The sequence below is a fragment of the Leptonychotes weddellii genome, chromosome 12 (genome assembly GCF_054177405.1).
Source record: "Leptonychotes weddellii isolate Sample4059 chromosome 12, ASM5417740v2, whole genome shotgun sequence".
Classification (NCBI taxonomy): Eukaryota; Metazoa; Chordata; class Mammalia; order Carnivora; family Phocidae; genus Leptonychotes; species Leptonychotes weddellii.
In genome coordinates this window covers 38169475-38181681 of record NC_138380.1, presented here as the reverse complement: position 1 = coordinate 38181681, position 12207 = coordinate 38169475, and the positions used below count along the sequence as shown (strand labels likewise).

General features: G+C 33.2%; 1 protein-coding gene across 1 annotated transcript in view; it reads right to left on the bottom strand.

Moving 5' to 3' along the window:
• DPY19L2 (dpy-19 like 2) overlaps nucleotides 1-12207 on the bottom strand; it is an 88156-nt gene that overhangs the window by 29511 nt on the left and 46438 nt on the right. Inside the window, exons 12-15 of the mRNA XM_006734097.3 lie at nucleotides 11098-11157; nucleotides 5991-6071; nucleotides 3722-3823; nucleotides 2311-2382 (exon numbers count right to left, since the gene is read on the bottom strand). Of these exons, the coding sequence (XP_006734160.1) occupies nucleotides 2311-2382; nucleotides 3722-3823; nucleotides 5991-6071; nucleotides 11098-11157 (315 nt within the window). The remainder of the gene's footprint in view (nucleotides 1-2310; nucleotides 2383-3721; nucleotides 3824-5990; nucleotides 6072-11097; nucleotides 11158-12207) is intronic.

Below are 12207 nucleotides of genomic sequence, written 5' to 3'. Positions count from 1 at the left end.
AGCATACATTACATTATGAGTTTTTGATGTAGTGTTCCATGATTCATTGTTTGCGTATAACACCCAGTGCTCCATTCAATACGTGCCCTCTTTAATCTTTAAGGTCCATTTCAACTCTAAAATTCTAAGCTCTTACATGTGGGCAACTCCTTATTAGAGTTGAAGTTTATATTTTACTGGGAGGGAAGTGGGCTGAAAGTGGGGAATTGGTTTCCACCAAGGAGGCAGCTTCTTCCATGTACTTTCAGAGACTATTTTATCTTAACCTTCCAAGCAAAGTAGTAATCTCTCTCTCCTTCCCCCCAACTCTCCCTCATCCCACCCGCCCCCCTCCTCCCACCCACGCCATTTATATTCCTGCTTCACTAAAGCTTCTGATTATTATAAAATTAGCTCTGGCATATCTTCTTCCCTGATCTATCTCAGCCAGAAATAACCCCTACAGAAGGTCAAAGAGCACTTACCACAATGTACCACATGATGGTGAGGGAGGGACAGAGGGAGGAGTGAAGGAGAATGTGGGGGCTTAACTGGGCCAAAGAGTCTTTAGCTTCAATCCTAGGCAACTTAAAGGTAGAGTAAAACATTTACAGGGAACTTCAAGTTTTACACTGTGCACAATAGGTGGTTTATAACTTAGAGATAAACAATGAAAAAATACATAGTAAAACTTGAATTTTAAAATGAAATCTAAGTTTAGAATTTTTAATTTCTCTCATTCATTCAAGAGCATTTTTTATGGATGAATGTTTCAAGTGACACACATGAGATTCTGATCACTTAGGCAAGCAAAAAGCCTATTTAGGGGTTTAGTTAATAGAATATATGCACTTATAGGAGTTTAAGATTCAGTAATTTCACAGAAAAATCATTCAATATGCTTTTCTTCTTTCTTCCCAGAAGCGATTTCACACAAGTGAAAAAGTAAATGAATATCAGAAGTATTCTTGAGGTAAAAAAAATAGGCCACAATGAGACAAATAAAGAGAAGGGGTTTATATGGAGACAGAAAGGTGTTAAGCTTTAATAGCTGCAGGGATGGGGACATGTCTGTGTGCACACATGTGTGTACACACGCAGCAAATGCACAAAAATGCCTGTTAATGCATATGCATGGTTTGAGCTGTGGTGTGTTTGGGGGACTAGTACTATGTTTATGAGTCGTGGATCTTAATTAAAAAAAAAATAGTAATAGTAGATCTAGCTATCACCTTCTCCCATGTTCGCTATCTCCCCACTGGAGTTAATTCCTGCATTAGCTCCTCTAAGTGGAGCCTTAAAGAATAGCACCATTTGTCATAATGGAATAGAAAGAGGCTAGTGGAGAGCTAGGTGGAGCCGAGGGGACACTGGGTGTAGTTGACCCATTCCTTCTTACTACCTCTATTCTCTTTCCAAGTGGTCCCTAGGGAACTGGATCAAGGGAAAAACCACAGAGATGTAGAGGCAGATGCCTTTCCCACTCATAAATTATTCACATTTTATGTGCAAACACAGGAATGAGAAATGTAGGAGCTGGAACTATACAGAGAAGATATGCAATTTGACTTTAAATAAAGAAAACTAGTTTCAACAGGATCACACCTGGTAGAGTAGTAGAGAAATGTTATTGTTATCTACTTGAAGGTATAAAATAAATACATACTGACTTAAACAATATATAGTTCAAAAATGCTAAAAACTAAGACCCAGTGTCTTTAGCTAGGCTTTCAGATACACCACTCCCAGACCAAGAAAACCTGCCAGAGGTATTTTAGAACGTTATTCTTTCTCTCATAATAATATTTTCTTTCGTTGGGAAAATAATGAATACATAGACAATGTTTTAAAGAATATCTATACAGATTTCTCCTGTGCATGTCTTAAAATGGATCAAGACTTCCTTGAATGTTCTTTATATTTAGAAGATACCGAACTGTTGTTTTCCTTTCACAACACCTATGACAATTTTAATTCTTTAGTCGTTTGTGTGATTATTTGCTTAATGTCCCTGCACCCCCACTGAGACTGTAAGTTCCAATATAGGAGCAGGCCTGTTTTATTTGCCCCAGTGGACTAACACTGTGAATGTAGTTCATGGTACATAGTGGGTAACTAATAAATTTCTTTTGAAAGAATAAGAATATCCTTTCTGATGAGGCTTTCTAAAAAACCCATGTAATACTAAATAAAGAGAGATCTGAATAAGAAATTTTTTTAGGGGGTATGGGATCATCCTAAAAATAAAATGGAATTCCGAGCTATTAGCATTAATCCACTTTAGTCCTTATCTTGAACCCAAAAGCAAATGATAAAATATTTTAAAAATACCTTTTTAAAGATAAAATAAGTAATCATCATAACAACTGGAAGCAATAATGTCTTTGTGTATCTCAATGGAGTCTGAAATAAAGCAAATTATTTCAAAATAGCCATTTGTTATTAAATTTTACGTTAAATGAGTAAAAATCTATGTCAAATTGACTATCACAATGAAATTTCTTAAAGGTAAAAATGTTTTTGTCATTAACATTATATGTATTTATCAACCTTCATCTTCTACTATAAGAATGAAAATTATAAAAAGTTATACAAATGTACCAAAGATTTTAACAGTAAAAGCCATTAAACCAAAAATAAGTTATGGCTATTATTTTTTCCTTTCTTTTGGTTTTATCTTTGTTATTTACATAATATTAATTCTTAAATTTTATGTTTACTGATCCCCAGACCCTGTATTATCATTTCCTGGGCTGCAAAATTCCATTATTTTCATTGGTGAAGCTAGAAAAAACAAGGAAGAAAGCCAGTCAATGTAATTACTGTAAATATGAGTAAGCAATAAAATGACATCAGCAGCTAAATAATTCTCATGACCCATTATTGTGGTTGGAGTGATTAACCATGTCACTAAATTAAGTACTTCTTGAAGGCAGGAACCAAGACATTTTCCTCTTTGTAGTCAGTCCTACAGCAAACTGCCTCACAGATAAATAAACAGTAGTCATAATAGTTTTTGAGTGAATGTATGACTGGTTGGATAGATAAGAGAATAATGTATGCTTAGTAGTAGTATACCTTTCTTGGCAATATCTTGTTAAAATTTTTTACAATATTTGGAGTGTTAAGTGAAATAAAACTAAAGTTTCTGAAAACAAAAACAAGAATTTGGATTTATTTTTCCTGAGCAGTCCCATACCTCCAAGTGACCTAGATTATTAAAAGTAATTGAGCTGTATGGGGCACCTGGGTGGTTCAGTTAGTTAAGCGTCTGCCTTCAGCTCCAGTCATGATCCCAGGGTCCTGGGATCAAGCCCCACATGTGCTCCACGCTCAGTGGGAGTCTGTTTCTCCCTCACCCTCTGACCTGCCCCCCGCTCATGCTCTGGCTTGCTCTGTTCTCTCAAATGAATAAATTAAAAAATCTTTTAAAAAAATAAAAGTAATTGAATTATAATAATAGTAATTCACTGTGGATCAAACAGTATTTTCAGCACTGTTCCTGGATTATCTCATTTAATCATCATCAATAACTCTTTAAGATAGAGGTCACTGTTTATTGATTTTACACATTAAAAAAACAGGTGAGGAATGCTATATGATTAATAAAAGTTATAGTAAAAAAAATGATAAAGTTGGGTGTCTCTGAACAAAAATTTTGAGTTTCAGATTAAAAGGAAAATTCAAGAACAAAAAACCATCATACCTGTAGAGAAGGAAAAAATCAAAAAAATATTCATACCGCTTTTTCCATGAAGTCAAATTCAGGAGCACAGGTGTAAATTAAGGTATCAAAATCTGTATACCTTAGGATTCTGGCTGCTATAAGGTCACTCAGGCGAATCTGGGAAGACAATAAAGTAAAACAAATTAAAATTACACTAAGAATTATGGTCAATAAGAATTGATTGGTTATATTAGTAAAGTCTACAAAGGAGATAATCCAAGGTACATAGATGCCCCTCAAAGAAAATTTAAAGAAAAATCAGTGAACTATACATTGCTATGCACTGAATTATGAAGAAAACTGAAAACAAAGAGAAATATCAAAAGAAAAGAAGAAAGAGGTCAGAAAAAATAAAGATGATAATATAAAGAGTGAGCTAAGATCAACATTCACTGGGCAGAAACCACCATGCAGTTAATCATGAGATTTTATCATCATCATTTATTAAGAAGGAAACAATCTCATGTTAACCCTTTCACTACACACTGCAAATCATGAATAAATTTTCTGTGTGTTGTCATTTTCACAAAGCCTCATACACTGATTCCAATTTTTGGTGCTTGTTGAATTTTTCAGACATACATTCAAGCCATTAAACATAAGAGCTACTCATCATAAGAATTACAACAACTATGCACACTACTTTGGTTTAGTTACTTGATCTCCAAGGCCTTTGAAATAAACAGCACCAACCAAACTCAATGTAGAACTTCTATTTTCTACTGAATACTTATTACCTAATGTCAGTGAGATAATTATCTTTCCACTGCATTCTCAGAAGGCCAAAAAAAGAAAATATTTGATATGTAAACCTTAATTCAAATTATTTTGCAGGAACAAAAATTATTTTGTATCAAATGTAACAACTGTCTGTGGTTTTCATTTATTTATGGTTCCCCTTATCTACCAATAGCAAGGATAATTTAGACTTTATTTTTCTAATTTGGACTAGGCCTGATGATTGATAATAATTTAACCAAACCACTTTCATTTCAAGTCTTTCTCACAACTGTTACATACAGGAAGTCACTTAAGAGTACACCAAAGGGATGTGTATGTGTGTGTGTGTATGATTTGTAATCAATTGGGTGACAATGTGAAGCAAGGCAGAAAAGAAAAGCAGAGACCAAATTAACAGATAAATAAATGAATCAGAAGGCTTCAGTAAAGTTTACCGTAAAATGTACAGCCCCTACAGAATGAAAAGTTAAGAAAAGGGAAAGAAAAAAGGAAAATGTGTCAGACATACCAGAGAACAGCAGCAACAAATAAACCTAAGCAATCATCATGCAGAGCTAGCAATAAATGGTGAATAAATCCTTACATTTTGAAATTTTATTTAACCTCAACATGTATGTAAGCTCAATTCTCCTGGAGAGTGAAAGCACTTGACCTTCCAGAGAGTATCATAATCCCTTGTTAAAGTTGAAGAAATTTCAGCATTAGACAGGGTCCTAATTGGATAGTCCTAGATGAAGTACATTTCAGAGTAGGTTATTATATGATACATTCATGTGCACTTCTATCCAAACAGTAAGTGTCAAGAATCAAAAATAAATTCCTGCACTGTTTTCTGTTCCCCTGAACTGATTAGCTAAGTAGGGACTTCTGCTTAGACAAAGGCTATTCGGTAAGACACTGGCTTTAAAACAAACACACACCACACATGAGGGATAGGTCCATATATTTTCCAGAAGATGAAAAGATAGAGAACTTTTAACATTTCCCATTTTCCTTTTACAAGTTTTAAAAATATCAAGTCACATCTTAATTTTAGTCTGTAATTATACATATATAAAACTACATTGAGATTGTGAGTTTTATATTTCAAAGCTGAGTACAGCCTGCTTATATGTTAACACTTGCAATAAATAAATAACTTATTTTAAACAAATAAATATTTTTTAAGATTTTAAAGTAATTTACACACCCAACATGGGGCTCGAAACCACAACCCCAACAAGAGTCGCACACTCTACTGACTGAGCCAGCCAGATGCCCCTATTTGTATTTTAACTGAAATACAAACATATAACTACTTAAGATATTATTAATATTTTTCCTGGATGGCTAAGTCAGCATTCATTGATAGTTTTTTCTTAGTGGGTTGAAAAGATCATTGAACTGCACAGTTTTATTATTGACTCAGCCAATAACTACCCCTAGGACTCTGAAGAAGGCACTTAATCTCTATAAAATAAATAGGTAAAAATAGATGGTTTCAGAGTTTTCATCTAGCTACATATTTGCAGAAATTTTTATGCTTTAACTAGAAAGTACTTACGTGATCTGAAACACCTAAGATTTTAGATGTCAGAAATTTCAAAATAATTGTTCCACACAACCAAGCACAGCATTGAATCAGCTAGAAAATAAAATTATAATATAAAAATTAAAAATTACCCAGTTAAAATATTCAATTATATCAACAAATGGTATAGGAAATTTTTAATCATGTAAAGAATATTAATGATGAAGTCTAAAAAAGGATATTCCTTTAGAAAATTTTGTTTAAAGGCAAAGAACTGAAAGAGATGACACTGTTATAAAATACATAACAACACTAGAGTTCTACAAATTCTAAAGGAATTTTTTTAAAGTTGTTTCTTTTCAATTTCTGTAAAAAAAATGAGCTATATGCTTGTTTCCAAATATTATTTCCTAGCTGAAAAGTCCTTTTTTCAAAAAGTAGAATTAAATTATAAAAAATTCTTCAACCACTCTTTTGGAAATAAAATTATATAAATCCCTCTTCAAGAAAGGAAAATCTGAAAACTTAAGCTTTCATTTTAAAGAGAAAAATAGAAACTAAAACTACATGGGGGTTTCTGTTTGTCTTTTATTTCTTTTTTGGTTAACCTTGATTAGAAAGAACACAAATGTGAACTTCTAGATAACCTGAGAAAAATTATAGTGGCCTAAATCCAAATCTCTCCACACTTATCCATCAAGTAGAACAATCCACCACAAATATAAAAAACAGGTAACAGTACAAACTTCAAATTACCTGTAAAAAGGAAGAAACAACACATACAGCAAAGTTAAACCTCAAGTCCTGATCTAAGCCTTTGTAGAGAATGTGGGGAGTCTCAAAACCATGTGGAAGAGGGGAGAGGGAAATGAGGGGTCCCAAACTGAGCTGAAATAACTCTAGAAAAAGAAAGTCCACCTCATGGGTGAGAAGATTGGAGAATGGGCTATAGAGCAGGGACTTCAAGGGTTCAGTATAAAAAATTCTGATCCCAAAAAGGTATTACTTCTGGAAAGAGAGGAAGAGAAAAGAAAAAAGAGAGAAACCCTCTAGGAGAATGTGTAGAAAAGGAAATAAGCAAGAAAGAAAAATTAAGTATCCAGAAAAATAAATGAGGACCAAACAAAAAACAAACAATTACTACTTACTGTCACCGAAAGATGAATGAAGGAAATTATTATTAATTGATAAAACCACATCTTGTTACATTGACAAAAGAGGTTGCACCTGGATTAGGAAACATCTGCTCTAACCACAAAATAATTAGATGAAAGATGTCTATAATACCTATAATATAGCTTCTATAAGAAGTTTAAAAAAATGAGAGTCAAACATTTCAGCTGATGATCTCTGCTCTAATGAATAAAAATCTCACAAAGCAGAAAAAACCTACAATGCAGAAGTAAAAGTTGAATTAAGTAAGCTCAAATAAGCATTCAGAGATTAAAAAAACACCAAAAAATTTTAAAACTAAGAACAGAAATGGACAAAACCAGAAAAAAAATTGAGAGTGCTTATTAAATATAGAAAAGAAATTAAAGAAAGGAGAAAACCAAAACAACAACAAAAACCCCAGAAGAATAAAAATGAGATTAAAGAAGGTAGTTAAAGAATCAGAGAAAGTGGTAGAAACAGAAGACAGGCAACATATTTATAATTAGAGTACCTGAAAAAGAAAAACTACAATCCAAGAAAACTTCCTAGACATAAAAGACCTGAATTTACATTTGGAAAGAACTTACTTACCATGTACTGAGGAAATTGACCAATATGGTAAATTACCTCAAGACATAGCCTAGTAAAACTTAAAAATGAAGAAAAATTCCTTAACAATTCTAGGCACAAAGGCCACATAACTTAGAAGGGCAAGAGAATTTGGTTTGTATCATACATGTTAAAAGAAACATAAAAGCACGTCAATGGTGTAGAAGCATTTTCAAGACACTCAAGAAAGTGGGAACCAGGAACTTTATATCTAGCTCATCTGCCATTCAGGTATAAAGATTATAGAAAACCAGTTTCAAGTATGAAATAATTGAGGAAACAACCTTCCTGAATATAGAAAGTTAAAAATAAAAGAGAACCATGTAATGAAATATGTAGAAATAGTAAATACAATAAAAATATACGTAACATTTATGACATTAATAAAAATCTTTAAATTCTCACAAAGCAAGACCTGCTGTGTGCTGTGCAGAGAAGAGGTATTGAAACAGATCTAAAAAGGTGACAAAGACAAGAGTAACCAAAGCAAATAAGGAGTCATAGTTTATAATCCTGTCATCACTAAGGTTCACACCAACAAACATTAGATATAAAACATATTTTGACATTAAGAGATACAATTCATGAGGAAAATATAATAAGTATGAACATCTATGCACTGCAACCATCTTTATAAAGCAGAAGTTACTAGACATACAAGGAGAAATAGAAACACACTAATACCTAAAGACTTAAGTATACTTTTTCAATACAAGATAGGTCAGTGGGCAAATAATACATAAAGCTATAAAAGACCAGAACATTTAAAAATAAATCTTGTTGATAAATTTATCAAAACATGTCCCATTAATAAAGGATACACTTTCATCTCAAGCAAACATAGAATACTCACCAAAAAATGATCATCTACTAGGTCAGAGAGAAAGCATCTAGGAGTTACATAAACTAAAAATATTACAAACAACCCTCTGTCATCATGAGGTAACAAAACTAGAAATTAATAACAAAGTCAGAAAACCAAAAAGCCTTCCTCTTGGAAATTAGCAAAGTTTCTATTAAACATGTCTTAAGTGAAAGAGAAACAAATTTTTTAAAAATATGATAATGAAAAGTACGTATTAGAAATGAAGAAAGTCATTTAAACAATGATCAGAAGAAAATCCATGGCCTCAAGAACTCATATCAATAAAAATGAGAGAAAAAATAAGTTAAAATTTGATTCAAACATCTAGCTAAAGAGTAACAAAATAAACCGAGAGAAAACACATGAAAGAAATACTCAAGAAGAGTTTATTATATTTACTCCTTTATGTATCCTTTATTTTGTTTTTTATTTCTTCCTAATGTTCTAAGATTTCTTCTGGTCATCTACCTTCTGCTCAAGAACTTCCATTAACTATTCTTTAAGGGTTGCTCTGCTAGCAACAAATTTTTTTAGTTTTCTTTCATCTGAGAATGTCTTTTATTTCCCTTACACCTAAAAGACACTTTCACTGGATGTGTAATTTGTGGTTGACAATTCTTTCAGCATTTGACAAATGTTATGCCATCGCCTTCTGGCTCCACAGTTTCAGATGAGAAGGTTACTGTAATCCAAATCAGTTTTGCCTTATAGGTAACACATCATTTCTCTCTGCCTGATTTTAAGATTTTTTTTTTGTCTTTAGTTTTCAGAAATTTAATTATCATGTGTCCTGGTATAGATTTTGTTGGGTTTATCCTACTTAGGATTCACTCAGTTTCTTGACTCTGTAGATTTATGTCTTTTACAAATTTGGGAAGTCTTCAGCCATTACTTATTCAACATTTTTTCAGCCCCGCTCTCTTTTACCTCTCCTTGTGGAATTTCAATGATACAAATACTTAGATGTATGTATGTATATGTATCTGTATGTATGGGTCTAGAAGCAAGGACACAGTGGTAACAATGAGAACACTCAGCACTCAGATCTTTGGTTTCTAAATACCATACAGAGTAAGATACGCAATATAATTTTTATTCCACAGGCATGAAAGAATTACTTGGATTAAAAAAGGTTTGGGGGAGGGGGTTATAAAAAAAAAGTGTTAGCTCACAAAACATCTTTGCTTTTCCTTTCTTTTATGGAAAAAAAAAAGCCATAAAAAGGCAAAATATCCTTTGCATTGTCTAGATGACTAACATGATTTGTTTCTCCCTTTTGCAAAAGACTGACAATATCAATTATATCAACTTCAAAATATAAATGTAAGCTGAACATTAATTATATCTCAACTTTTTTCTCCTTGGATTTTTCTTTGAAATTCTTGAGTTGGAAGCTTGATTTTTACTCTTTCCAGTCTAAATTGTAAATACTTGAGACAATAAATTTTCTTCTTAGTGCAGCTTTGACACAATTCCCTAAATGTCCATGGACGCTGTTCTATTTGTTTCCATTTTTCAATAGTTTATAATGGAAATTTTGACTTTCTTTTGAGTTCAGTTATTAAATGAAGATCTTTGAATTCTCCATTGATTTCTTGGTTTAATCTTTAAAAATTGCTAATTTTTCTGACGTAAAAAGATCATGTATTAGAAGGGCATGTCATCTAATAATTCAAGTACCCAAATATCCCTATATTTTCATCATTAGGGATGGGAGAAAGCCTCCAGCAGTGAGTAACAGGCAACTCTGTCCATTTCCTTCTTTGGCATTCTGCATAGAAATCTACCTGATCTTACCATAACGTCTCAGTTTTACCCTATTAATATATATCATATGTAATCACACAGCTCTTCAATATAGGTTTTATTTTTTTAACAGGTATACATCTACATTAAAGACCAAGAGAAAAACAAGGAATGTCATCTGTCCAATATTACGAGAATTAGTAATTGCAGTGCCTACCTAATAATATACTTATTTAACTTGGAAACAAAACACACAAACATAGAGGTACATGGGCCATCCATTTGCATATTTGGGAAGAAGTCAAATAGATTAGGTAGTGGCTGAGATGAAATAAGAAGGGGCTGGGAGACTGTAGGGAAAATGGTACAGAGAAAAAAATAATAGTCTAAAGTGGGAAGCAGAAGAACAGATAGATGACAGATGTAGAGAAAAGAAAAAGGGAAAGTGGGGTCAGGACTACAGACTGAGTTATTTTGAAGAGAAGGTTAGTAAATCCAAAGAGAGAAACTCAAAATTTAGAAAGCAAGGCAGTAAGGGTACAGCAAGATGAAAAGTAAAGAGAGGCATGAGCAGAGTGCTGAAATAAATGAACTCATTTCTTGATAATGACTTGTAGATGTTGCTAAGGGCTATTTCTCACCCTATGTGAGTAGGTATTAGTAAGATTTATTGGCCATAGTCATTCAATTTTTAAAGTATATTGTCTGTATTCAGTTTATAGAAATAAAGAGTTTGAAGAAATGGTTAAAAATGTTGAACCTTACCCAAAAGTTGAGTTCAGATACTCCCAATCTTTGAATTTTATTTCTCTTTAGAATTATCACCTAAAATGCACATGACATAAAATGAAACAATTAAATAAAACTGACATTTTATATGAATGATACATTTCAAAAACTACACTGTCACCAGCTTCCATCTTGGCTGTAACCACCCATTTTCCTTCTTAATTGTTGATTTTTCAAAATTTGGACCTGGCAAATTTCCTTGTAGTGAGAGCTAAATGCTTTGTGTGCCAAAAAGTTGCTTCTAGAATCAACTTAATTCCTCACGGAGTTACTTGGGATGTCTAGTGCAGGCCACTCCTCTGAGGGTGTAGATGGTATGTGGGAGGTGTGTGCATGCAAGGGTATATGTAAGTCACCCAGCAAAATTAGTGGTCTAAATTAACATGAAAACCCTTCCTCTCTGAATTCCTAAATATTTAAAAATGTTTAAAATATGCCTAAGTGAACTTATAAGAAAGAAAATGAATTTTCCCGGTGCCAGAGAAAAGCAGATGACTTTAAAAAACTGAAACAATTAGGAGAGAATCTAGGGCAGTCTTAAAGGAGAACTGCAGAATAAAGTTTTAACTATGGACTTGCATCAAAAGTAGAAAAGGGCTTGGGACTATGGAAGGTAAGAAAGTGGACTTGAGACAGGCATAAAGCTGGGGTCCTCTTAAACCATACCCTTCAGTGCTATCAACTAAATGTTTATGTTCCCCACCAAACATATGTGTTGAAACTCTAATCCTCAATGTGACATATGGGAAGTTGAAACCTTTGGGAGGTAATTAAACCATGACGGTGGAGCCCTCATGAATGGGACTTGTGCTATTATAAGAAGAGATATGGGAGAGCTGTCTCTCTCTCCACTATGTAAGGATATAGTGAAGGCATCTGTCTGCAAATCAAGAAAAGAGCCCTCACCAAGAACCGAATTGGCTGGCACCCTGATCATGGACTTCCCAGCCTCTAGAACTGTGAAAAATAAATTTCTGTGTAAGCTATCCAGTCTATAGTATTTTTACTAGAGCAGCCCAAACTGACAGACACTCAATTACTAGGAATACTCCTCCTACCATTGCTACAAGGTGATAAGGTATTTGT